The sequence below is a fragment of the Amphiura filiformis genome, chromosome 17 (genome assembly GCF_039555335.1).
Source record: "Amphiura filiformis chromosome 17, Afil_fr2py, whole genome shotgun sequence".
NCBI classification, from domain to species: Eukaryota; Metazoa; Echinodermata; class Ophiuroidea; order Amphilepidida; family Amphiuridae; genus Amphiura; species Amphiura filiformis.
The window spans coordinates 14,423,319-14,448,179 of NC_092644.1; the positions used below are offsets into that span (position 1 = coordinate 14,423,319).

Here is a 24,861-nt window from a genome sequence, read left to right on the forward strand (position 1 = left end):
CATATAGTTTTATGCTGGTTTCATACTTTCTGCCGCTTGCCGCTGAGCGGTGTGATGTTTCATCATGCCGCTTGCACTTTTCTGCAAACGGCAGCGGCATGACTCTGACAGCCGCTCTTGCCGCTCAGCACCGCTCAAATATTTTGTTCTCATACGTCAAAGCTGTACCGCTCCGAGTTGACTTGAATCCAACTCCCAGCGGTGTTGCAAAGCGGTGGAGTGATCCATATATCAGTTTGCCGCTGGTCACCGCTAGTGTTTTTGGTGCGACTGCGCAGTGAAGCAACATCATTGCCGCTGCGGGCAAACGGCAGGAAAGTATGAAACCAGCATTAGGTATATGGAGATCTTTTTGTGATGTCCACATGGTGGGACAATAAAATGCCCAATGTTGACATCTTTTGATTGAATCACAGTGAAGCTAGTGAGCGGTGTGATGTTTCATCATGCCGCTTGCACTTTTCTGCAAACGGCAGCGGCATGACTCTGACAGCCGCTCTTGCCGCTCAGCACCGCTCAAATATTTTGTTCTCATACGTCAAAGCTGTACCGCTCCGAGTTGACTTGAATCCAACTCCCAGCGGTGTTGCAAAGCGGTGGAGTGATCCATATATCAGTTTGCAGCTGGTCACCGCTAGCGTTTTTGGTGCGACTGCGCAGTGAAGCAACATCATTGCCGCTGCGGGCAAACGGCAGGAAAGTATGAAACCAGCATTAGGTATATGGAGATCTTTTTGTGATGTCCACATGGTGGGACAATAAAATGCCCAATGTTGACATCTTTTGATTGAATCACAGTGAAGCTAGGTAGGTTTACAATTTTGAACAAGATTGCCTTAGATTGCAATACCCAGTGGCGTAGTGTGGGTCATCATATTGGGGGGGCACTGGGTCTGATAGGGGGGCACAAGCCGTTTTCAGCAATTTTCTATGGGATTTTCTAAATTTTGCAATCAATTGGGGGGCCCACTGCAAGTGCCCCATGGACTGCTATTGCCACCAAACAGTCTAGTTATATTTACGTTCAGTTGAATTGACATTTAAAATGTTGAGTTTGTTGAACATTCAAACTGAAGTTTAAACTCCCACCTTAATCTTTCACTTACCAAAGATAGTTTCCATTATAAGTGCAGAGAGCCATACCTGTACATGTATTTCGCAGCCAGTTTCGAAAAGAGTAGGGTATTAACCCCTGACTGTTCCCAACCCGTCCCGGTGTTCAAATGGACCCCAATGGAAATAAGCTTCAATAGAGGCTTTCTTGGGTCATCCAGGGTTGTCAGAACCCGAACAAATCAAATCAAATCAAACTATTCACTTACCTAATTGGCTGCTGCATTAAACAGAATTCATGTGCAAACTTCGAGTTGCGGAATGATGGTGCTTGGAATTGCCCTATACTTAGCAAACCAATATGTGTACCGCCATTGCTTAAAGCACATGTGCATGTGAATCTTCAATTCCCCGTTCCATGCACGTAAAATGTCCTTACTGTGTACTAACATATCACAAACTACACATCTCAAAGTTTGTGTGGTATTTTACCAAGCGTTCACTTGGGACAAACGAAAGGACAAGCATACTGCTTGAGCTGGCTTCGCCACTAAAAACTTGGACTAGGTGCCTCTGTTGTGTGGGGAAAAAAGATTAAAAGACGGATTTAAAAAAACAAATATGTACTTAACTACCAGTTCAATTTATTGTCTCTTCCACAGCAATTGAATCATCCCAATGTCATCAAGTATTTGGCATCCTTCATAGAAGATAATGAGTTAAACATAGTATTAGAACTAGCTGATGCAGGAGACTTATCTAGAATGATTAAGGTATGAATAATAGATGAATGAATAGAGAGCAAAGATGTTAGACTATAGACTAATTCCAATCAGCCGTCTACACTTCGCATGTACTGTGTATGCCTCGTAGTGACGACTGATTATCTTACAGTCCATATCATGACGGACTTCTGAAAACTATTCAATGCGACTTTGGTTGTGCGCCGTAGCGCGACTGACTAGCGGCGCCCGTGTCCGCGTCGCTGTGACAAGATCGCGCTCTGAACTTCTAAAAACAACAAACTCGGTCAAAAGGTCAATTTGGACACAACTGCACATGCTCTATGCCACAGGAATCCTGTTGCAAAATCCGTCACTTTTTTTCCACATAGTTTTCTCAGTCGTCAATCCAGACGGTTGACGACTGAGGGCAGCAGTCTAGTTAGGCTAGGGGAGTACAGAATCTGCCATGTTTGTGTGTTGCTCATTAAGGGAAACTAGTGTGCCTCGTGATAGAATATTTTGCCATTATCCTGGCAAGCTTTGATTTGACATGTGCTGTAATGCTAATGAGCATATTAATAAACCATGTATCTCTCTAATTTTTATCTAGTTGACCTTTTTGTTAAATCCAATTGTCATTATTTGACATCACACCGATATGCGCACATCGTTTAGTGAACATCGTAACTGCATATTGCAAGTCGGTGTGATGTCTAATGACGATGTCTCTTGGGTCTAACTGCAAGATTTACCAAAAAGGTCAATTACGCAGAAAAAGTTACGTGTACAAACCTTTGTAACACTCATGCTTTAAGGTGCCAATACTGCAGTCAATTTTGGGCCTTTGCCAAAAACTAACGGATGAACACTTTATCGTCCTCATGAACGACAGGTCAATACATTACCATTATGTTATACATAGTCCAGACTCTCTCACCTCTATGAATAAGAACCAGATTGGAAGAAAATGCAAAATCATTGTTGGCAGCCTATTGTTACAAGAAGTGCACAAAACCAAATGGTTAAACTCACCCTGCATTTTAAAGCTGCAGTTGTGGTATTTTTCACTTACATTGTAATGTAGAGACCGCCAACACTACATAATTTGTGAGCTGTGTGCAATAGAACCTTAATTACTATTAATTGTGGACTTTGCAAATTTGCATGGTATATTCACTGTTCAAAATAAGGCGAGCCCTCAGACCAAAAGCTTGTGTGTAAATCACTGCGGGCCACCGAGACGCTACTCTGTGGACCCCCAGGGCCGTGAAATATTGTCACCAAAGTCAAAAGTCAGCAAGATGGACTAAATGCTGACTTCAATATCAATCAGTGTCATCACCTATTGTTGATTTACGAGTTTGAAGTCTTACAAACTACAAAGTGTCATAAAAAATTTTACTATTTGAGTTGTGGCCCATGAAATTGATGAGGGCTGGTAGATGCGCAACCATTTGAACACACATGTATATTTAAGGGTGTATGAATGCATTGTACATTGCTGGTTTTGTAAAGAATATTAACATAACAGTCAACGAATTTTGTTATTTCAGCATTTTAAAAAGCAACAACGCCTTATTCCAGAAAGAACGATATGGAAGTACTTTGTGCAACTGTGCAGAGCTCTACAACACATGCACTCAAGAAGGGTGATGCACAGAGGTTGGTAGAACAACAATATAATGATGTGACATGATTAAGATTTACTTAGTACTTGATGTTTATGCGCTTAGGTAGGGAGAGGAAATAAGGGTTAAGTGCCTGGCCATGTGTACAGAAAAGCAACAGATTCAAGTAAGCCATATACTACTAATTTCACTTGAAAGTTTAGACAAATGGCCATGGTGGGTATATCAGGGGCATACAAATAAAGTGTAATGTCGAGAGACTTGGTTTCATAACAGAATAAGCCAGGGCAAATGTTTTTATGTGACTACTTATGTGTCTACTTGGTCCAATTCCCTGTTAGTCCAATTGCCTGTTGGTCCAAAACCCAGTTGGACCAAGTGGTAATGGACTAAGTGGTAATTGGACCAAGTGGCAATTGGACTAAGTGGCAATTGGACCAAGTGGTAATTGGACCAAGTGGCAATTGGACCAAGTGGTAATGGACTAAGTGGGTTTTGGACCAATTGGCAATTGGACCAAGTGGTAATTGGACCAAGTGGTAGTGGACTAAATTGGGTTTTGGACCAAGTGGCAATTGGACCAAGTGGCAATTGGACCAAGTGGTAATGGACCAACTGGGTTTTGGACCAACAGGCAATTGGACTAACAGGAATTGGACCAAGTAGAAATGGACTAAGTACTAATGGACTAACTGGCAATGGACCAAATGGGTTTGGACCAAGTGGCGACATCCCAATTTGATTCATTTAGGGTCAACACTCAACACAGGTCTGGGAAAAGATACTCATATTTACTTACTATTCAAAATTGAATGCATGAATTTTATTTGTATATAGCTTATTATTTGTGATGTGATTAAAGGTCCACAATCATTGGCCTGGTCAACCTTGTCCTTGTAGATCACACTCCTGTATACTTGTATACTTGTCTGGACTTTGGTGGTGTCTGGAATGACATGCCCTGGGCCACATAACTCAATTATGTAGTTCATTATTCCAGATGTGGTGGTGGACCTTTAAGAAAAAAGTACTAAAAGGAAAAATTAAAATTAGAAAAAATAAAAAAATTCCTGATTGCAGAACTTCTTGTTGTCTTGAAACGGCTGGGAAATGAGATTAACAATGCTTGAGAGATCATGAAACGCAGGTCATTAACATCATCGCGATGTTGTGGAGCGTGTAAGTGTTGATTTATGTGTAGGAATGCTCTCTAATGTGCTAGAAACTAGGAGCTTCAAGGGGGCCCTAAGGTGGCCCCTGGACACCCTGGTGTTGTTTGGATTATCTCCGAGTAGCTTTCGGATTTTTACAAATCCTCAATCACACCCCTGTTATAATTGGTTGAGCTTTGACTTTGTAGAGTCCAATATTTTAAAACTCAAAGCTCGACCAATAAATATTGGGCGTAAAGCATCCAATTTATCATCATCATTGTTTTGGATCCAATATTTACATACACTTGGATTCACCATAACATAATAATAAATAAAAATTACCATAACCTCAGGAACCGTAAGTTCAATTGTGATGGAGTTTCATCAAAGCATAGAAATTTAGCCTGAGCCGTTTATAGCACATTCATCTTCATCTCAACAATCTTGCAGGTCTCAATCACACAGTTAAATTGTGTTTAAAAGAAAACTTCTTGGAAGTATTGAATAAACATTAATTAATCTGTTTTTATACTATTGATTTTTTAAACCCATCTCTTTCTAGACATCAAACCAGCCAATGTCTTTATTACGGCAACCGGTGTGGTCAAATTAGGAGATCTCGGACTGGGTCGTTTCTTCAGTTCAAAGACGACAGCCGCCCACTCTTTGGTGGGTACCCCGTACTACATGTCTCCAGAACGCATACATGAAAATGGCTACAATTTTAAGTCAGACATCTGGTCACTAGGTTGCTTGTTATATGAGGTAGGTGTTGACTAGTTGAATTTGATGTATTTTGTTTTGTTTTGTTATTTAGTGTGTTGTAAAAAGGATTTTGTTTCAAAAAGCATCTTGTGTAGTTACAGCTACATGGCTACTATTTGTTACAGCTAGATCTATGAGCATTGTTGGGTGACTATTCATTTAATTCACTCATAAACACTCAACGGAGCTGATATAAATATAATTTTAAAGCTCCTTTGCAGGTTTGCAAAAGACATGGTCTTGTGTGCATCTGAAAATCTTGAGGATGGCTGAAGGATGCTATTTTAGAACCAAATCCTTTTTTTTTTTATGATTTTTGGTTAAAATGTTATAAATATTGCTTGATGTGAGTGTGCTAACGGCATCATGGAGTGATAGCATTGTGACAATTTATACATTATGAAATGAACACTGAAAACTGGTCCTATGACACAAACCAAGTTACTGGTTCCAAAACATTGTGATGAACAAAGTTGTGAGCTTTAACGTAAATTATTTTAAATGGCCAAGTGATAAGAGGATCAAAGTTCAGTGTTGAATTCATTCATGTTTGTTTCACATTGAGGTGCAGCTTGTTTCCAATGCTTTACCACTTGCAATTGGATAAGAAGCTCAATCAACTAGTCAGGTCAATTTGGCCTGCCCCTTCTCCGAGTGGAAGATTGAGGATAACTAGTCAATTTGTGGTTATTTTGGACACAAGTTACTCCTGGTTTTTGCTTTTCATATTTTCTAAAGTAAATTAATATGCTGCTATTGGCACACTTAATGTTTTTCCACACTTCCAAATGAGTGAAAAAAATAAAGATAAGAAAAGGCGTTTTTTAAGTAGCATTTGCTTTAGAAACTATGACAGCATGTGTGTGTAATATTGAGAATTTGGTATAACTTTTGGTATACATTTCACAGGTAGTAAAAGTAGTGAATTTGTTGTTCATCATGCCTAACTGTGATGAATATTCCAAAGTTATGCCAAGTTATCTTTGCACCAGTCAGTTTGCAGTGTGACATTCATATTGCACAGTGCATGGGTGTGCTTGTGTATGTCTGCCCTCCCATGGAAAACCACAGCAGCTACATTAAACATGGCAGGTACTGTGCCTTTCCTTGGGAGCGTGTATGTGTGTATGCACATTTCTCATCAACACAGATTTAGGTTTATGCAGCACTCTTGAAAGTTTGTTCACCTTTAGCTGAGCATACAACTTTCAGTGGATCAATTATATTGTTTAGAGATCAACAACGAACTACAAGTCATGTGAAATTTGGCTTTGGAAATTTCACCAAATTGACTTGTTGATACAGTAACATTGATCATTCAGGAAGTGTGCATACCTACATCTGTTTTGTGAGTATATAGTGTATGAAGCATAGAATTGGGCTTTGCCAGTTGAAATCCACATTCCCTCTGTGGGAGACATAGCCTTAATCTTCCACACAGGGGGTGTAGATTTCAAATTGCATCACCAATTTTAGGTGGAAATTCATGCGATACATCCCCTTATGGAAAACATGACCTTAATCTTCCACACAGGGAGTGTGGATTTTAAATGGGGTTACCTGAATGGGTGACTCGGTTTGAAATTTACACCCCTGTGTGGGAGATTAAGGTAATGTCTACCAGGGGGGGGTATGTGGATTTCAACCTGAATAGCCCATAGTGAGAAGTGATTTTCATTTTTCAACAAAATTGTGTGCTGTGATTTTATCCAATTTGCACATGAAGATTTCAGATGTAAAACAAGATCAACACCATTTTCAAACTTTTCGAGATTTGGCCACCAATATGTGCCCTGTTATAATTCTGGCTTTAATGTGACACCCTACTTTAAAAATTCTAAGGAAAATTGGGTGACAATATGGTCAAAAGTAGCACACATTTTCTGGTATTTTTATATTTGACCGATATTTGCCAATATTAGAAAAATGGATATATTTGTTTTTGCATCTGAGCTCTTCACATCGCCTGCTCAGTGCCAGAAGTGGGTAAGTGCAATAGCTGCCCTGTAAACATTTGGCAATTTACACACAGTATATTATGCTCATCTGTACATGGCAGCTACACATGGCAGCTATTGCACTTACCCACTTCTGGCACTGAGCAGTTGATAGGTACTTGCCCTTGTTGAATGTTATTCTACAGTGTTGAGAATTGTTTGAAATTAATCAGTAAAAGCAATGCAACATGATTAAATAGGTAAAAACAAAAAATAAAGAGAAAAAGATATGGCTTCAATAATGTGGCTGTTTTATGTAGGGTACGCATATTTTGCTTTTTGGGCAATTTTACATGACTCCTTACTGGTTTTACATGACAATGAATTTGAGACCGGTTTCATTAAAATCTGAGCATTTTTCATTTTTGTTGGCCCCTGATGTGAAACCTAAAATGTGACACATCCACACATAAATTACAGTCACTAGGATCCACTAGTCCTAGAACTGGATCTCGATAGTGCATCTTGTATATCTTGGTTTTTTTTAGTTCTGACGGGAAACGGACATATTTTTGTATATAGCCTGAAGTACATATTTTCTTGATGCAGATCTGATGCCATTTTCTTATCATCATTAATTAATTGTCCAAATTATGTGGAAGCAAGTTGTGAATATTTGCTACCACCTTCATAGTCATGATACCGTATGTTCCAATTTGCATCAATACTTATATTGATTTTCTCACCCCCCCCCCACAAAAAAGTTTTGCTTTATCACTGAATTCTTCAATTCTCAACACTCGTGAATAAGTCATAAACATCGGAATGCACAATGAATTTAGAATGACCATGACATCATCAGTTGCAAGTGACAGTACAGTTGCCATTTTCTCCTACCTCCATTCCAACGATATCCGCACCTACATGTCAACCTTATGCGGACGACATGTATCTCTGTATCCCTTTTATGACCTTGTGACACATTTCTTACTCAGCTCACCCTATGCAATGCCAGCAATGTCAGCAATATTTGAAGTAGCTGTGTTGCCTTGTATGCCCTCCAAGCTTAGCATTTTCTCCTAGCTGGAACCCTTCTTATCCTTAAAAAATATGTGTCTTCACATTTTGTGCATGCCAATTTGGCACTAATATCATCAGTATAACCCTGCCTAGTGCCTACTTATCAGTATAACCCTGCCTACTTATTTCTGAATGCAAAGTATCATTATAAAGAGGTGATTTCTTGATAAAAATTAAAGACTCAAGGAGAAAATCAACAGGATGGAGAAATTTGCCCATTTTGATACCCAATTTAATTTAATATGACTTGATTTGAGAAAGATCGATACAGAAATTAAAGTGAAGAAAGGTAAGATTTGCAAAAATGAACAAGTGAGCTAACCACTCCCCTTTTGAAATGAGCGTACTGCAACATGGGGGTTTGAGTGGCTTTAGGTGTGCTTTGTTCATTGCTGGTGCGTTAGAAAGAAAATCCAATGGAAATGTTGTCATTTTGGTGATAAATTCTATCTTTTGGAAAACATGAAACAATTTAGGTAATATTGTAACAAATCCTGGATTTCAAGTTATATACAAATCCATCTGTTAAACACTTAATTTTTTCATTGAGTGTCAGTTTCTTGAAGATATTGCCGTCTGTTTAAGTATAACAAAACTGTTTATGCCCAGTTTATAGATGGGGTGGTGACTGGTGACATCACATGTTTGCATTCAGAGCGCCCTCTATTGATTCCCACAGGGCAAAATGATACATAGTATCTATGGCAGAACACATCAAATCTTTTCAAAACTCAATTTGCAAAATCTTTGATGTTTTAATCTTATGATATTATGTAGCTAGTGGCACCTGTAATCAAATTTGATAACAATTTTGGTATTATTTGCTTTAAAACCAAAAGTTAATGCAAAAATGCTTTGACTATCAGTTGGTCCACATCAGATCAACAGAGGGCATACTAAATGTAAACAAATGTCACCCCATCTATATGTGAATGGCACTAACTTGTATCCCATTTTGCCTTGCCTGGTGTATCATGTATGTGCTAATGCTTGCTGTATATTTACTAACTTCACCATAATCTTTCATTTCAAAACAATTATGCTTTTAATGATCTTGGAGATAAAAGAGCCTGACTTCAAAATTACTCAAAACTTGTCTTGTGAGACAGAAACTCTGGTTATGCAATGTTCTCAACAAGAGAAAATGTATGAGAGTGAAAAATCAAGCTTGAGAGTAAATGGCCAATTTTATTTACTGGGAGTGACATACACCATCAATCACTACATTGTATAAAGCCAAAAGAAATTGTTTGATTTTCCATTCTAAACATTTTTTTTTGAATAAAATTATTGAAGGTCATAGGCCTAGCTAAAAATGCATGTTCCTAATTAGCATAATAAATTGGCCAAATAGGTGTGAATTCAGATATTTCTCATCTGTATCTTGCGAATATATCTCTTCAAACTGTTGAAACAACTTTTCACCATGTCAAACATTTTGAAAGAAGAAAAAAAATCTTTTTCTGGAATTTCCAAAATTAGGGTCATTATTCTTTTGTACAGTAAAACCTTTTTTCCAGATTTTCTAGATTAGCTCCGGTCGGATGAGAACAAACACATTTTTTTTGCCTGAGTGTGTGATAATATTATGATGTCAAAATAAACTGGGTTTAAATGAAATAACCAAACATTTATTATTTAAAGCAACATTTAGAGTACTTGTCGGTTCTTATATCTCTGAGACCCCTGTGTATAATAGTTGAAGTGATTTTACTAACCTTGCATGCAGTGACTAATTTTGATATGCTAATCAGGCTTCATTTAGAGGTATTCTGTGCGATGTTTTTTGTTGGTTAATCAGGGATCATGTCAACAAATGGGATGCAATCACATTCTATATTGCACTAAAAGCAGGATGGGGGAGTGTATAGAGAGGTTGTCATAATACACAGACCATGGTTGCCATGTATTCAGCGCGCCCATGTGATTAATTGAGTCCAAAGTCTGCTTGACTTACAGCAACAGGGCCCTGTCGTATTATGCCCTCTCTGTACGCTGCATTTATTGCTTAACTAAACAGTAATTGGAACACAGAGCATGTCTTCATACATAATTTGAAGACATTTGGATGTGTCTTTAAATGATGCACAAAGTTACATCCCGTTTTTAGAATTACTCCGGGTTAGAACTGAATCAATAATTAAAAATAAATTCATGCCAGATGAATGTTCACAGGTGCCTCTTCTTATTCAGCGCTTTGGGCCAAACTCCTCAAATGGGGTGTGGGGGGGGCTACTATAGCTCCTGCACAGTGAGTCTGTTTTACTATTCCAGCATACATGTATGTACCTATTTATACAAAATTCTGCTTTTCCTTGGAGGAATTCTTTTAGTACAGCAAAGCACTTGTTAGGTTTGGGTGTGGCATTGGGAACAGCCCATTTGTCGAAATCTCATTAGTCCGAGAATTAGGGAAATGGTGAGGGCTAGGGTTAGTAATACGTGACGCGATCTGGTCCATGGGGGTCAAAGGCGGCCTCCTTTGACCCCCATGGACCAGATCGTGTCAGATATTAGGGTTAGTGTTAGCAATAGGATTAGGGTTAAAACTAGGATTATAGTCGGGTTAAATTGGTAGTTAGGGTTTTAATTTGGTTTTGTGTTAGGATTATGGCTTATCCATATGAGCATTTGAGAAACTCTGTGAGCTTGTTGTGAATATGCTTTAATGATGGATATTTTGCATGAGTATAAATTGTTTATAGCATGACACTTTATGTAGTAAATTTGTGGCTTTCTAGTTTTAAAACTTTGCACTCTGTGGAACTTGCACATCAACTTTTGTAGTTGAAAATGTTTGCACTTGTGAAACTTGTTTGCATTTTGTGAATTTTGTTTGCATTTTGTGAAACTTGTTGGCATTTGGTGAAACTTGTTGTATATTGTGAAATTTTGTGGAATCTGTCGGTGTATGTTAGATATCATTTTAAATGTGTACAATGTATACTTGTTGTTTAAATATGGAAAGTATTGATAACATTTTTACAAAATTGTCTTGTCAATTGCCTGTATAAAATTGTTTTCGATGCAAATGGAAAAAGTGCATGAAGTTTAAAAGGAAAAAAGAGGACCATTGTCTAGACAGAGATAGAGTTAAGTGAAAAATCTGGATAAGAAAAAGTTCCAGGGTTGTTTGATTTAAATCACACCGATTTAATGATTTAAATCATGAATTAAATCACTTGATTTTTCATAAATCACAACTTTTTTCATTTTTTACCATTTTTGATAAATGCAAGTTTTATACTTCATTCGCAATGTTTCTACAAAAAATCCGATTTACATTTTTTTTAAATACTATTTTTTTCATCAACCCTGATTAAGCTAAATATAACACAGAAATATATTAATGAAACTTTTAAAAGCACGCTTTCGTTAGGAGATTGTTCAGCTTGGAGAGGGTTATTGAAATACGAGGTCTGTGAAAGAGGCTGACAGATATGCCAATGCACAGTTCTCTAAAAGGACATTAGGGTTTGGGTTAAAAAGGACAATGAATAGGGTTAGGGTAGTTAGGGTTAGCCCTGTATGTTGGGTAAGGTCAGTCACACTTGAAATACAAGGAGATGAAGGTCAATAATTACAGTCATCTCAATGATAATTTAATAGGACATGCAAAACCAACCAGACAGCAGGAGTTCATGTATTTGTTAAATCTGAATGAGTGATTTGTCAGTAATATTGATTTTGAGCCAAAACTAGTAGAATTGTAAATCCAATGATAGCGATTCTTCAGTGAAATAAAACTCTGAAAATAGCATGAAAAGCAAATTCAAATTGCGGTTTCATTCTTAACAAGCTCAACAGAATTATAGATTGTTAGGTTCAAGAAATTGGATGTTTCTGCCCACATGTATGCAAATTTGGTCAAAATCACTTGATTGATAATCACATGTAGCCACTAATTATTCAAAGAACAGCTTTTAAAACTGTATCAAGTAGATTAAAACAGGCTTTTAAAACACAAGTGTTTTGTAACCTTGATACATTTGAAATTTGAAGAGGCTTAATAAGATTATTTATGGCATAGACACATTAACAAGGTTTCAATGATGTCTGCAAACAGCTTGATAATTAATTTGAAGGGGGAATATTATACCCGGATACGACGCAGGTGGATGTGTAATAACATGCTTGATCATTAGTTTTGCCCTGTATTTAACAAATGCATTTAATGGCAATGGCATTTGTGGGTGGGACTCATTTCTAATATACAGTAAGCAATGTGTATTATACAGGGTGTTCCAAAGTGTGTAATCTTTGGTAAGGGCCTCCCCAAAATGGTTAGTCTGTTGGACAGTAGAGAGATGTTTGAGTTGGCCATAGACGAACTTTATTTGAAAATATAAAACTTACATTTTGGAAAGACTTGGAGAAGCCTGTGCAAAATGCTGTTGGTATCATGATGCCAAACCTGCTGTTGGTTTTATTTTATTTAATCATCTTTATTAGGCAAAAAAAAAAAAAGGTTTTTTTCAAAGCTTACGAGAAATTTAAAAAAAAATGCGAAATGCGATTTTTTTTTTTTTTTTTTTTAGATTAGAAAACTATAAAAAATTTTTTTTTGAAATAAAAAAATTTCCGCATTTGTTTTTTGTCAAATCGTGGGATTTTACAAACGCGCGCGCAAGCTTTGGGACGAACCTTTTTTTTTTGGCCTTAACCAAAAGAAGAAAAACATATAACCCCAAGATCAACTGAGATCCATACCGATCTCAGGCAAGGGTAAACACGATTACAAACAGCAAATACATATAAACAATGAGGAAATACATCATGGTGGGAAGAAAACGTTATATGATGACTTCTTGGACATTCCACTTTGGCTCATGTCTCGAATTGAAGATTGAATACGATGACATGAGAACAGACTTGGTAATTTGCTCTTTCAATACCTTGAATTTTTTGGGTTGTTAAGTTGTTTGGACAAACGAGTCTGCCTATTTTTGTTGTCGGTGTCGATCAAGCCTCTAGAGCAGACTTCGATCGCATTGTGCCGAATAAGTTTTTTTTTTTATCAAAGAACTGAGAACAAAATTCTCCACCATCTATTGACTACTTAATTTTACAATTTAGATTTAGTGTCTTCAAGATATGGCTTTTGTTGTAAGTGTTTGGATACTCTTTGGGCGCAGTGTAGAAAACTATGAAGAAAATGGAATGTTTGTAATAAATTTGAACTCAAGACTTTATTATCTTTAAAAATATTATTGGTTTATCATCCTCCCGGCTATGTAGCCATAGATGAACTTCATACTAAATCAACATTATTAAGGGGTTTAGGAATACAACAAAAACTAACTGAAATGTGGGTGTTTTTCATTGTACTCATTTAGTTGCCATAGATTAACTAGATACTAAGGCCACTTTATGAAAGGATGATTTTAGGAATGCAAGAAACACTAATTATGAGATCCTGCTGATCCTGCAAAAAACTCCAATGTATGATTATAAACATTCTGTATTTGTTCCATTAAGCGTCTATGCCCGATAGGCTCCCACCCACAAATCTTTTCTATTTACCGCCCATCCAAAAAGTTTAGTTAAAGGCCTGTCCAGTTGACCAGTGGGACTCTGCATGATATTTTTCAAACTGTAAACGCTATCTGCACCTGAAGGCCATCTTAATCAATTTGCATTGTGGGATATGGACATATGAAGAGCTTTGTTTCAAAACCCCTTACATCCACTTGCCCATTTTTAAGAACACATCAAAAAATCATCAAAAAAAATCACTGATATATGGGGGTTTGCAACAAAAGCAGTTTTTGGCGGGATGCTTGGGTAGGATGAGCGTCCGCCAAAATTGCTTTTGTTAAAAACACCTTATATCAGTGATTATTTTGATGGTTTTTGATGTGTTCTCAAATTGGGCAAGTGGATGTAAGGGGTTTTGGTGCAGTCAAGCCCATGTCTAGCCACCAGTGTTGCCAAAACTTTTCAGCGTCAAGGCGCGGCGCATTGACTCGCCAGGCCGCGGTAAAGGATTCTCAAGTAGCCCAATTGTTTAAGCTTCCAAAAAGGCGCCCAATACCGAATATTTGGGTGGATTTACCCGAATTTAGAACGCAAAACACCCAATTGGGCGGAAAAGCACTTGACTTTAAAACTTTAAAACTTCCGGTACTTACTGGGAAGTTACTGACCGATCAATAAATGGTCACAAAACCCATTGTATAATTTCAATTTGGAGCTTCAAAGACTCAAAACCTTTATAAATCGGCTAAATTGAAAGGAAAATACATCAAATTAGTGCCGCGGCCTGAGACTGGCAAAAGTAGCCCAATTTTAGACAAGTAGCGGCATGCTTTTTTGAGTAGCGGCAAGTGATCGCCAAGTAGCCCAATTGTGCGCCTAAGGCGCGGCGTTGGCATCACTGCTAGCCACTCATCTGCCACTGGATTAAATAGACATTAAAATGATGGAATTCCAGATTTTTGGGCTGGCCTTTGAAGTGGGAGATTAGAATTTAATCTCTCCCAGGAAAGATCAGACAACAGGCCAGCTGTGGCCTGTTGTCTGATTTATTTCACCTAGAAGGCATGGATACTAGTCTTGCAATATTGGCTAACATTTCCCTGGGGCTATTCAATGTGCCATGAATTAGTAGGACTACAACGGGTATCTACTGGTCAATTTATACTCTTATTTCTACATGTACATCGTTTGTAGCTGCCGCTTTAAGCTTACCTATTTAACACAAAGTGTCCAAACTGCTCCAGACATCAGACTGTTTATTTTCTATTGGATATTCCATTAAAAAGTACATTGAATATTTCAAGTTCTAGAGTCGTAGGCAGTAAGTGAGAATAGTACAAGTTGGTTATAAGAAACACAAGTTTTATATAATTTTCATGTCCAAAAGATGATCTACAACTATACCAATTTCCCATTGTTTAGGTTACTGTGTATTGTATACTCATCATTTAGAAGTCACCAATATTAAGGGCACTGCACATTGCACTGAAATGGATGACTATTTTTTGGCATTGTTACACATAGTTATGAAAACAATGTTAAAGAATATTGTAAATTGACTTACGCTTTATGGAACAAATGGTGTACATGTTGCATAATTATTTGAACTTATTTTCATACAGTGAAAAAAGGAGCTAATTAACTTAATCTATAATTGCTTGCTTTCAATGGAACATGGCAAAATAATAAATTTTAAAAGGAAAATTACTTTTTGAACATGCTGTATACATGTATGTCTTTCGGTGGTTGCCTACAACTTGTGTGATAAGCAAAATACCCATGGAGTTGCATAGTACACTTAACCCATAAAGTAAATACTCTGTTTTATAAGCTGCCATTGCTGGTAAGTTTTTCAATAAAACAAAATCCAAAATATACATTTAGTTATGGAAGATGTTTTCATTAATTTGACATCTCATTTGCAACATTCATACAACACAGTAAGTGTGTGTTCATGCGTGCATCATCAGTGAAAAACCTAGCAAATGTCATAGCTTTGGTGTGCCCTAAAGCCATGCCATGATATCCAATTGACAATCTCATTATTTTTTAAAATTTAGAACATAACCATGTACAAAGTACTCACAATTTATGGAGACTTGACATTTCGAAACCTATTTGTCTGGTGTCCTAGTCATGAGTGATGACTTGATCCAACAACACTGGTGGTGTTTCTAGAAACACCACCAGTGTTGTTGGATCAAGTCATACCTCTTGACTAGGAAACAAGGCAAATAGGTTTCGAAATGTCAAGTCTCCATAAATTGTGAGTACTTTGTACATGGATATGTTTTATTGAACTTAAGCTACAAATTGAACATTGCTATCCAAATGAACCTCTTCCAGAATCTCATTATTATTTATCAACTTTTTTGTTGTTGATGATGACATACTTTTTTGCCCGAGATCACCATTTCTTTTCTCAATTTAAAGAAATGAGATGCCAAAGTAAAGAAGACACCAAACGTATATTTCAGATTTTGTTTTATTGAATAACTTGGAAACGATGACGGCTGATAAAACTGAGTAGTTACTTTATATGTTAAGTGTACATGACGTTTATGATTAATCATTTGTTGCTTGAGAATTTGGTAGAGGTATTAAATGACTCTTTGGGCGCAGTGTAGAAAACTATGAAGAAAATGGAATGTTTGTAATAAATTTGAACTCAAGACTTTATTATCTTTAAAAATATTATTGGTTTATCATCCTCCCGGCTATGTAGCCATAGATGAACTTCATACTAAATCAACATTATTAAGGGGTTTAGGAATACAACAAAAACTAACTGAAATGTGGGTGTTTTTCATTGTACTCATTTAGTTGCCATAGATTAACTAGATACTAAGGCCACTTTATGAAAGGATGATTTTAGGAATGCAAGAAACACTAATTATGAGATCCTGCTGATCCTGCAAAAACTCCAATGTATGATTATAAACATTCTGTATTTGTTCCATTAAGCGTCTATGCCCGATAGGCTCCCACCCACAAATCTTTTCTATTTACCGCCCATCCAAAAAGTTTAGTTAAAGGCCTGTCCAGTTGACCAGTGGGACTCTGCATGATATTTTTCAAACTGTAAACGCTATCTGCACCTGAAGGCCATCTTAATCAATTTGCATTGTGGGATATGGACATATGAAGAGCTTTGTTTCAAAACCCCTTACATCCACTTGCCCATTTTTAAGAACACATCAAAAAATCATCAAAAAAAAATCACTGATGATATATATGGGGGTTTGCAACAAAAGCAGTTTTTGGCGGGATGCTTGGGTAGGATGAGCGTCCGCCAAAAATTGCTTTTGTTAAAAAACACCTTATATCAGTGATTATTTTGATGGTTTTTTGATGTGTTCTCAAAATTGGGCAAGTGGATGTAAGGGGTTTTGGTGCAGTCAATCCCATGTCTAGCCACCAGTGTTGCCAAAACTTTTCAGCGTCAAGGCGCGGCGCATTGACTCGCCAGGCCGCGGTAAAGGATTCTCAAGTAGCCCAATTGTTTAAGCTTCCAAAAAGGCGCCCAATACCGAATATTTGGGTGGATTTACAATTTAGAACGCAAAAACACCCAATTGGGCGGAAAAGCACTTGACTTTAAAACTTTAAAACTTCCGGTACTTACTGGGAAGTTACTGACCGATCAATAAATAGTCACAAAACCCATTGTATAATTTCAATTTGGAGCTTCAAAGACTCAAAACCTTTATAAATCGGCTAAATTGAAAGGAAAATACATCAAATTAGTGCAGCTGCCTGAGACTGGCAAAAGTAGCCCAATTTTAGACAAGTAGCGGCATGCTTTTTTTGAGTAGCGCAAGTGATCGCCAAGTAGCCCAATTGTGCGCCTAAGGCGCGGCGTTGGCATCACTGCTAGCCACTCATCTGCCACTGGATTAAATAGACATTAAAATGATGGAATTCCAGATTTTTGGGCTGGCCTTTGAAGTGGGAGATTAGAATTTAATCTCTCCCAGGGAAAGATCAGACAACAGGCCAGCTGTGGCCTGATTGTAACATGAGCAGGTTTATTTCACCTAGAAGGCATGGATACTAGTCTTGCAATATTGGCTAACATTTCCCTGGGGCTATTCAATGTGCCATGAATTAGTAGGACTACAACGGGTATCTACTGGTCAATTTATACTCTTATTTCTACATGTACATCGTTTGTAGCTGCCGCTTTAAGCTTACCTATTTAACACAAAGTGTCCAAACTGCTCCAGACATCAGACTGTTTATTTTCTATTGGATATTCCATTAAAAAGTACATTGAATATTTCAAGTTCTAGAGTCGAGGCAGTAAGTGAGAATAGTACAAGTTGGTTATAAGAAACACAAGTTTTATATAATTTTCATGTCCAAAAGATGATCTACAACTATACCAATTTCCCATTGTTTAGGTTACTGTGTATTGTATACTCATCATTTAGAAGTCACCAATATTAAGGGCACTGCACATTGCACTGAAATGGATGACTATTTTTTGGCATTGTTACACATAGTTATGAAAACAATGTTAAAGAATATTGTAAATTGACTTACGCTTTATGGAACAAATGGTGTACATGTTGCATAATTATTTGAACTTATTTTCATACAGTGAAAAAAGGAGCTAATTAACTTAATCTATAATTGCTTGCTTTCAATGGAACATGGCAAAATAATAAATTTTAAAAAGGGAAAATTACTTTTTGAACATGCTGTATACATGTATGTCTTTCGGTGGTTGCCTACAACTTGTGTGATAAGCAAAATACCCATGGAGTTGCATAGTACACTTAACCCATAAAGTAAATACTCTGTTTTATAAGCTGCCATTGCTGGTAAGTTTTTCAATAAAACAAAATCCAAAATATACATTTAGTTATGGAAGATGTTTTCATTAATTTGACATCTCATTTGCAACATTCATACAACACAGTAAGTGTGTGTTCATGCGTGCATCATCAGTGGAAAACCTAGCAAATGTCATAGCTTTGGTGTGCCCTAAAGCCATGCCATGATATCCAATTGACAATCTCATTATTTTTTAAAATTTAGAACATAACCATGTACAAAGTACTCACAATTTATGGAGACTTGACATTTCGAAACCTATTTGTCTGGTGTCCTAGTCATGAGTGATGACTTGATCCAACAACACTGGTGGTGTTTCTAGAAACACCACCAGTGTTGTTGGATCAAGTCATACCTCTTGACTAGGAAACAAGGCAAATAGGTTTCGAAATGTCAAGTCTCCATAAATTGTGAGTACTTTGTACATGGCTCAAAATAAGCTAAGGTGTCATAAAAGTGTAACACACAATTATTTTTCCAGCTCTTTTCTTTTGGTCTCCAACCAGGTTTAAATTATAGTATGCACATATATCGTTCATAATACACTAAAAGAAAGATAAGTTATAGACCATTTACTTCACAAATTAAATTTTCTAGCCCTTGCGTACGTTATATTTGACAGACACAATTTTGATGATTTTCTGCAATCAAATAAAAATTTATAAAGTATTACATAAGGTATTTTGTGGTTATTTAGGTGTAGGACCTACAGCAACTGATTGTGGAAAAAAATGTGTCCAAATATTACAATAAGGAGGATAAATTGTTATAAATAAAATATGTGTGTCTGTCAAGCCATAACATAAGCAAGATGTCTGTCAAATGTAACATACAGAATAATAATTTGGCAAAAACAGTAGTTCAAGATGGGAAATTGAATAAAGATCACATGCAGTTTATAAATCACATGTTTTAAAACACTTTTATAAACTCTAAACTATCATCATAATGTGAACATCAAGTGATTTTTAATTTTTTTAAACGTATTGCGTACATGTATGTTACTTTTGACGGACACATACAAATCTTGCGTATGTTACTTGCGTACAAATGTTTGACAGACAACACTTAACAATGGATTGTGTCATCAAAAAAGCTTCTCCTCACAAAGTGATAGTGCCACAAAGCTAGGTGGAGCTAAATGCTATGTCATGTAGCATAATTAGCTGTATCACCCTAGTTTAGCAGGAATTACAGCACTGTCTTGCGTATGTTACTATTTGACAGACATTTCAAGAAAAATTTTAAAATTGTTATATATGTTCAAAAAAGATGGCAGCCACTTACAAATTGATTATAATATGGAGAAATGAAGTTATTTACAATAGATTTACCCTTTAGTTTATGCTTCAAGTCTTTGTTTATAAAAAACTGAGGGACTTCAAAATCAATCAAAAGTTTGACAGACAATAGTAACATACACAAGGCAAACTTTTAAATCCTTTTTTTGATCTGTTAACTTATAATTCATAATGCCTCTTTCTGTTTTTTTGATTGGTTTACTGCACCATTTTGGGAAACAGGTCACATGAATTTCTATAAGGATCCATAAAAAAAATTAAAAGCTGTTGAAAAAAGGCGCCTCTTGGCATGTTACAAATAAAAGTGTAAAAAATAGGCATTTTTACAGCTATTTTTTTTTTTTATTATTATTTAGAGTGAAAGGATTTTACTTAAATTGTGTATGCTATGTCTTTACTACCTAAACTTGCCACTAAACTAGCAAATATTCCATTTCTATAATTATTATTTTAAAAAAAAGATGTCAAAATATATGGCTATAATATGACACCTTAGCATATTTTGAGCCACATGGATATGTTTTATTGAACTTAAGCTACAAATTGAACATTGCTATCCAAATGAACCTCTTCCAGAATCTCATTATTATTTATCAACTTTTTTGTTGTTGATGATGACATACTTTTTTGCCCGAGATCACCATTTCTTTTCTCAATTTAAAGAAATGAGATGCCAAAGTAAAGAAGACACCAAACGTATATTTCAGATTTTGTTTTATTGAATAACTTGGAAACGATGACGGCTGATAAAACTGAGTAGTTACTTTATATGTTAAGTGTACATGACGTTTATGATTAATCATTTGTTGCTTGAGAATTTGGTAGAGGTATTAAATGAAGTTGTGCAAAGATGTTGTTACTGCTGCTCGTGAAAGTTCATTTGTGTTGGTAGAAATATATTTGAGTTTGAAACTTTTTATCAGAAATGTTAAAAAAAAATTCTTGGACTATCCAGATGGCATCTCATCTGTCGCCAGTAAGAATGAGTCGGCCATCTTCATCAGGTTATGACCTCTTTTGAATCGTAGATTCTTGAGAAGTTGGAAATTGTCCCTGTCAGTATTAAGTGATGGCTCAATCCTATTTTGATACTAATCGTAGACAGCCCTCTTGACACTTGAGTGCAGACTCTCGCTCTTAAAGCTTGTTAATGAAAGATGGGAGGGCCAATTCCATTTGTAGAGATAATATTTTATGTGTGTGGATATAGTGTTAAAATTCAATCTTACTGTTTCTGTGTTATGTTTAATGTGCCTGAAAAGAAACTGTCCGTGAACTGTGATGTTCACTAACGAATTAAATAATTGGGTCTGTACATTTTTCGTTTGGTGATGGAGGAACAAAAATGTCGTCACTTGCACCTCTATTATTAATAAGTAATAGTTTGTCGTTCTGTAAATTGTTGTATTGCCATGGCATGTTGATATACAGATTCAACAAGTATTTCATCAGCCTGCTACGCTAATTGCCTAAGTCATTTTTTGTAATTTTGAGAACAAAGTACCGTACAAAATATGATTCAAGCATGCATTAAAACATATTTATTCACCAATCTTTGCACAAGAATAAATGATAATGATACTAATAAATGGGAATAATCCAAAATAATTAGGTTGATTATGTAACTGATGCATGTTTGAACCACATTTTGTTCTTTGTTCTCAAAATTACAAAAAATGGCTTAGGCAATTAGCGTAGCAGGCTGACGATTTGTGAATAGTTTGGGCTGGGTCACAGGGTGCAAACTTTTATTAATGGTGATAGGGCCACATCTAATCTTCATATTTTGCTTGCCTTTTTTGCCTTTTTCTTTTATCCCACCCCTATATGTTACCCATCATGCACTGCCTGCTGCCTGCTACCAAACTACTTCAAAAACAACGTACATCCATCACCACCATCTGCCTGCCCATAATATGACCCATCCAATCAACAACCTATTGACCTGTGACCTCATATGACCCTCCAAGATGGCTGCCTTGCAGTCTCCATTCTATGGAGATAAGATGAACCTGTATTCATTGTGTAAGAAGATAGAGCAATGTGATTATCCCCCTCTCCCAGCAGACCATTATTCGCAAGAGGTGAGTGGATTCGAAAAAAATTGCATATAATGTGTGTACGGATAGGGTGATCCAATTTTCAATCTTTGTGAGGTACCATACTGTGTTATAGTATTGGGCTATTCCATTTAAAATCCACACTATCTCTGTGGAAGATTTAGCTAAAGTCTTCCACAGAGGGAATATGGGTTTCAAATAGAATAGCCAATTGGGAAACTTCCATTTGAAATACTCACTCCAGTTGTAAGATATAGGTTAAGCCATAGTACAGGGGGAGTATGGGTTTCAAAATGATTAACCCTGACCAATTACATTTGAAAAACATACTCCCCCTGTGGAAGATATTTCCAAAATCTTCCACAGGGGCAGTGTGGATTTCAAATGGAATAGCCCATTGTTTCCAATTTCTGTTTGATGTGTTTTCAGTGCAATGAGCAGTTTTAAATTTCTATCTGAACAAACATTGGAATTGGATCACCCTATTTGAAAAAATATATATTATATTTCATCAAACATAAAATTGTATGACTAACAGTATGAACTGGTGCTTCACCATAGTTTAGGCCTCCTATATGGCGACAGCTGTAGATTACGAAGTGTCTGCAATATTAGTAAATCAAACGGCTGTGTTAATGGCCCACAGAGTGATTTACATGTTAACAATTTGTCCATTCATGTGCATTAACAAAGGGATGAAAGAACTGTACTAAATTATACGGTTCAAAACAGATTTCCATGCATAAAGTTGATGTGATGAAGTTTAAAAGCCAGTACTATACTATTTAGTCAAACAATATCATGTTTCCATGGCAATAGATATTTCCATGGTGATTAAATTGTATTTTCTTGTGTACTCCCTACTTCGGTGTGTTTTTCTGTTTGTCAGCTTGCTGCCCTCAATTCACCGTTCTATAGCGAGGGCTTAGACTTATTTACATTGTGTCTGAAGATAGATCGTTGCGAATACCCTCCTTTGCCGGTATATTTTTCAACAGAGGTAAGAATAAATTGATGTCCAGGCAAGGAAAAAAAAAAAAAAGAAGAAGAGTTTTAAAACTAACTTTAGATAAAAAAAACCTATAGGAAAAGAACAGAAAGTGTTTCCTAACATTAAACAAATTATTTATGAAGCTGTATACTGTTACTCTTCTTAAATATGTAGATTTATGACTCAAGAAGCTTTCAATATATTCCCATTATTTTGAATAGCGCCATTATGTGTCATGACCTGAGTACGGTTAAAAGAAATCTCAATTTACGAGAGTCAAACAAGAAAACCTTTTTTATACTTCATTGTTTTTACTATTTTGTTGATTTATCCTGAAAAGTATTTTAAAATCTTTTACTTAAAAGTAGTTCTATTGACTTATCCTTGCTTCATAAGCTACTCTGTAGTTTGATCAGCTCGTAATTGACGTGCCTTATAACATAGCGGATTAATATCAATATATTTTATTTGGAGAATTGTCTTGTGACATTTCGCCAGAAGTATTACAAATTATTTGAAGTCCTACATGTATACTTGATTACTTTCTTTAACACACAAAATATAGACCAGGCAGATCAATTATATCCTTCTTAATGTTGATCTACTTTTAGGCGTAGCGGTAAAAGCCTAATAATTCCCCCGATTACAAGCTTATCAAAGTATAATAAAAACTTTTATGTTCTTGCAGAAAATCCCTTTAACTAAAATAGAGCACCCACAAACAATGGCCACTTCGTGGTGCATAGGTCTGCCTTCATACATGGACAATCCTTTTTTTTGTGTGTGTGGATATTGAACTTAATTGTGAAACTTTTGGTGTGAACAATTTGTGCAAGGCTTAGTTTTCATAATGTGATGCTCATGCTTATACAAGTGAATACAACTCAAATTTCATGTTTTTCCCATATCGAGCACATGAATCCTATCAGATCACATACATGGTTGAGGAGTAAGCTTACCACATGTGTGATTTAATCTAGTTTATAACGAAATTAGAGAAATGGGGCAAAAAATGAGGTGGGAGAAAAAAGTAAGAAGAAAGCATGAGTCCATGTGGGTTGTTTTACAAAGTGCAGAAGTATACGTAACACACAAATATACCTCAAATTTCATGAATCCGATTAATAAAGAAACCCAATATGATTGGATCAATATGTATGGTCGTAGAGTGAGCATGTCATTGAGACCCAAACTCCTAATGAAATATACATGCTTCAATGAATGTCACTGATTGTTTCTTAGGATGACTGCAATTTTATTAATAGGAATTTGAGAATCTTTTTTTTTTTCCTTTCAATTCACATTGGTTCAGATTATTTGGAGCCGATATGCATAGGTGAATCAATATCTCAAGGTCCTTTGAAAATTAAATTTGCAGTAGCTTCTTCAAAACTTTTGAAGTTGAACGAAAAAGGAAACTTGGGCGAAGCTATCGGATAATCAAATTAGAGAGCAAAAAATTCAGAACCTGTCAATTCTGTGGGGATCAATCCAACAAACTCACAATAACATTGCTATGAGAGAGATAGGAGAAGAAAAGAACAGAAAAACATGTATTTAATTTTCAGTACTTCTTTATACCCAAATTCCAACTGAGACAGGTAGATACTTTTGCTCTTTCTCAGTTCAAGCATCTACCTTAAAAACTCGATAGTTAGCATATATGAGCGCTTTTAAAACATGCAAACATGAAGAGCCCCATCCACAAAAGTGCAACAGATTTTAAGCAAATCATTGATACACATAGTTCTATATGAACAAGTAAACCTGCAAATTTGTGTCTCAACCCCATTAGCTGAAGTGCCGGACTATGGTACAATTTCATGTTTTCAAAAGCGGATAGCAAGCAC

At 36.3% G+C, this 24,861-nt stretch overlaps 1 protein-coding gene across 3 annotated transcripts in view; it reads left to right on the forward strand.

The window, feature by feature from the left end:
* LOC140137359 (serine/threonine-protein kinase Nek7-like) overlaps positions 1-24,861 on the forward strand; it is a 44,540-nt gene that overhangs the window by 10,665 nt on the left and 9,014 nt on the right. The window contains exons 4-8 of one of the 3 annotated variants that reach the window (XM_072158999.1): positions 1,716-1,826; positions 3,332-3,440; positions 5,123-5,325; positions 21,931-22,044; positions 22,910-23,020. In XM_072158999.1, the coding sequence (XP_072015100.1) occupies positions 1,716-1,826; positions 3,332-3,440; positions 5,123-5,325; positions 21,931-22,044; positions 22,910-23,020 (648 nt within the window). The remainder of the gene's footprint in view (positions 1-1,715; positions 1,827-3,331; positions 3,441-5,122; positions 5,326-21,930; positions 22,045-22,909; positions 23,021-24,861) is intronic. The other 2 variants (XM_072158997.1, XM_072158998.1) reach the window with 2 other exon arrangements.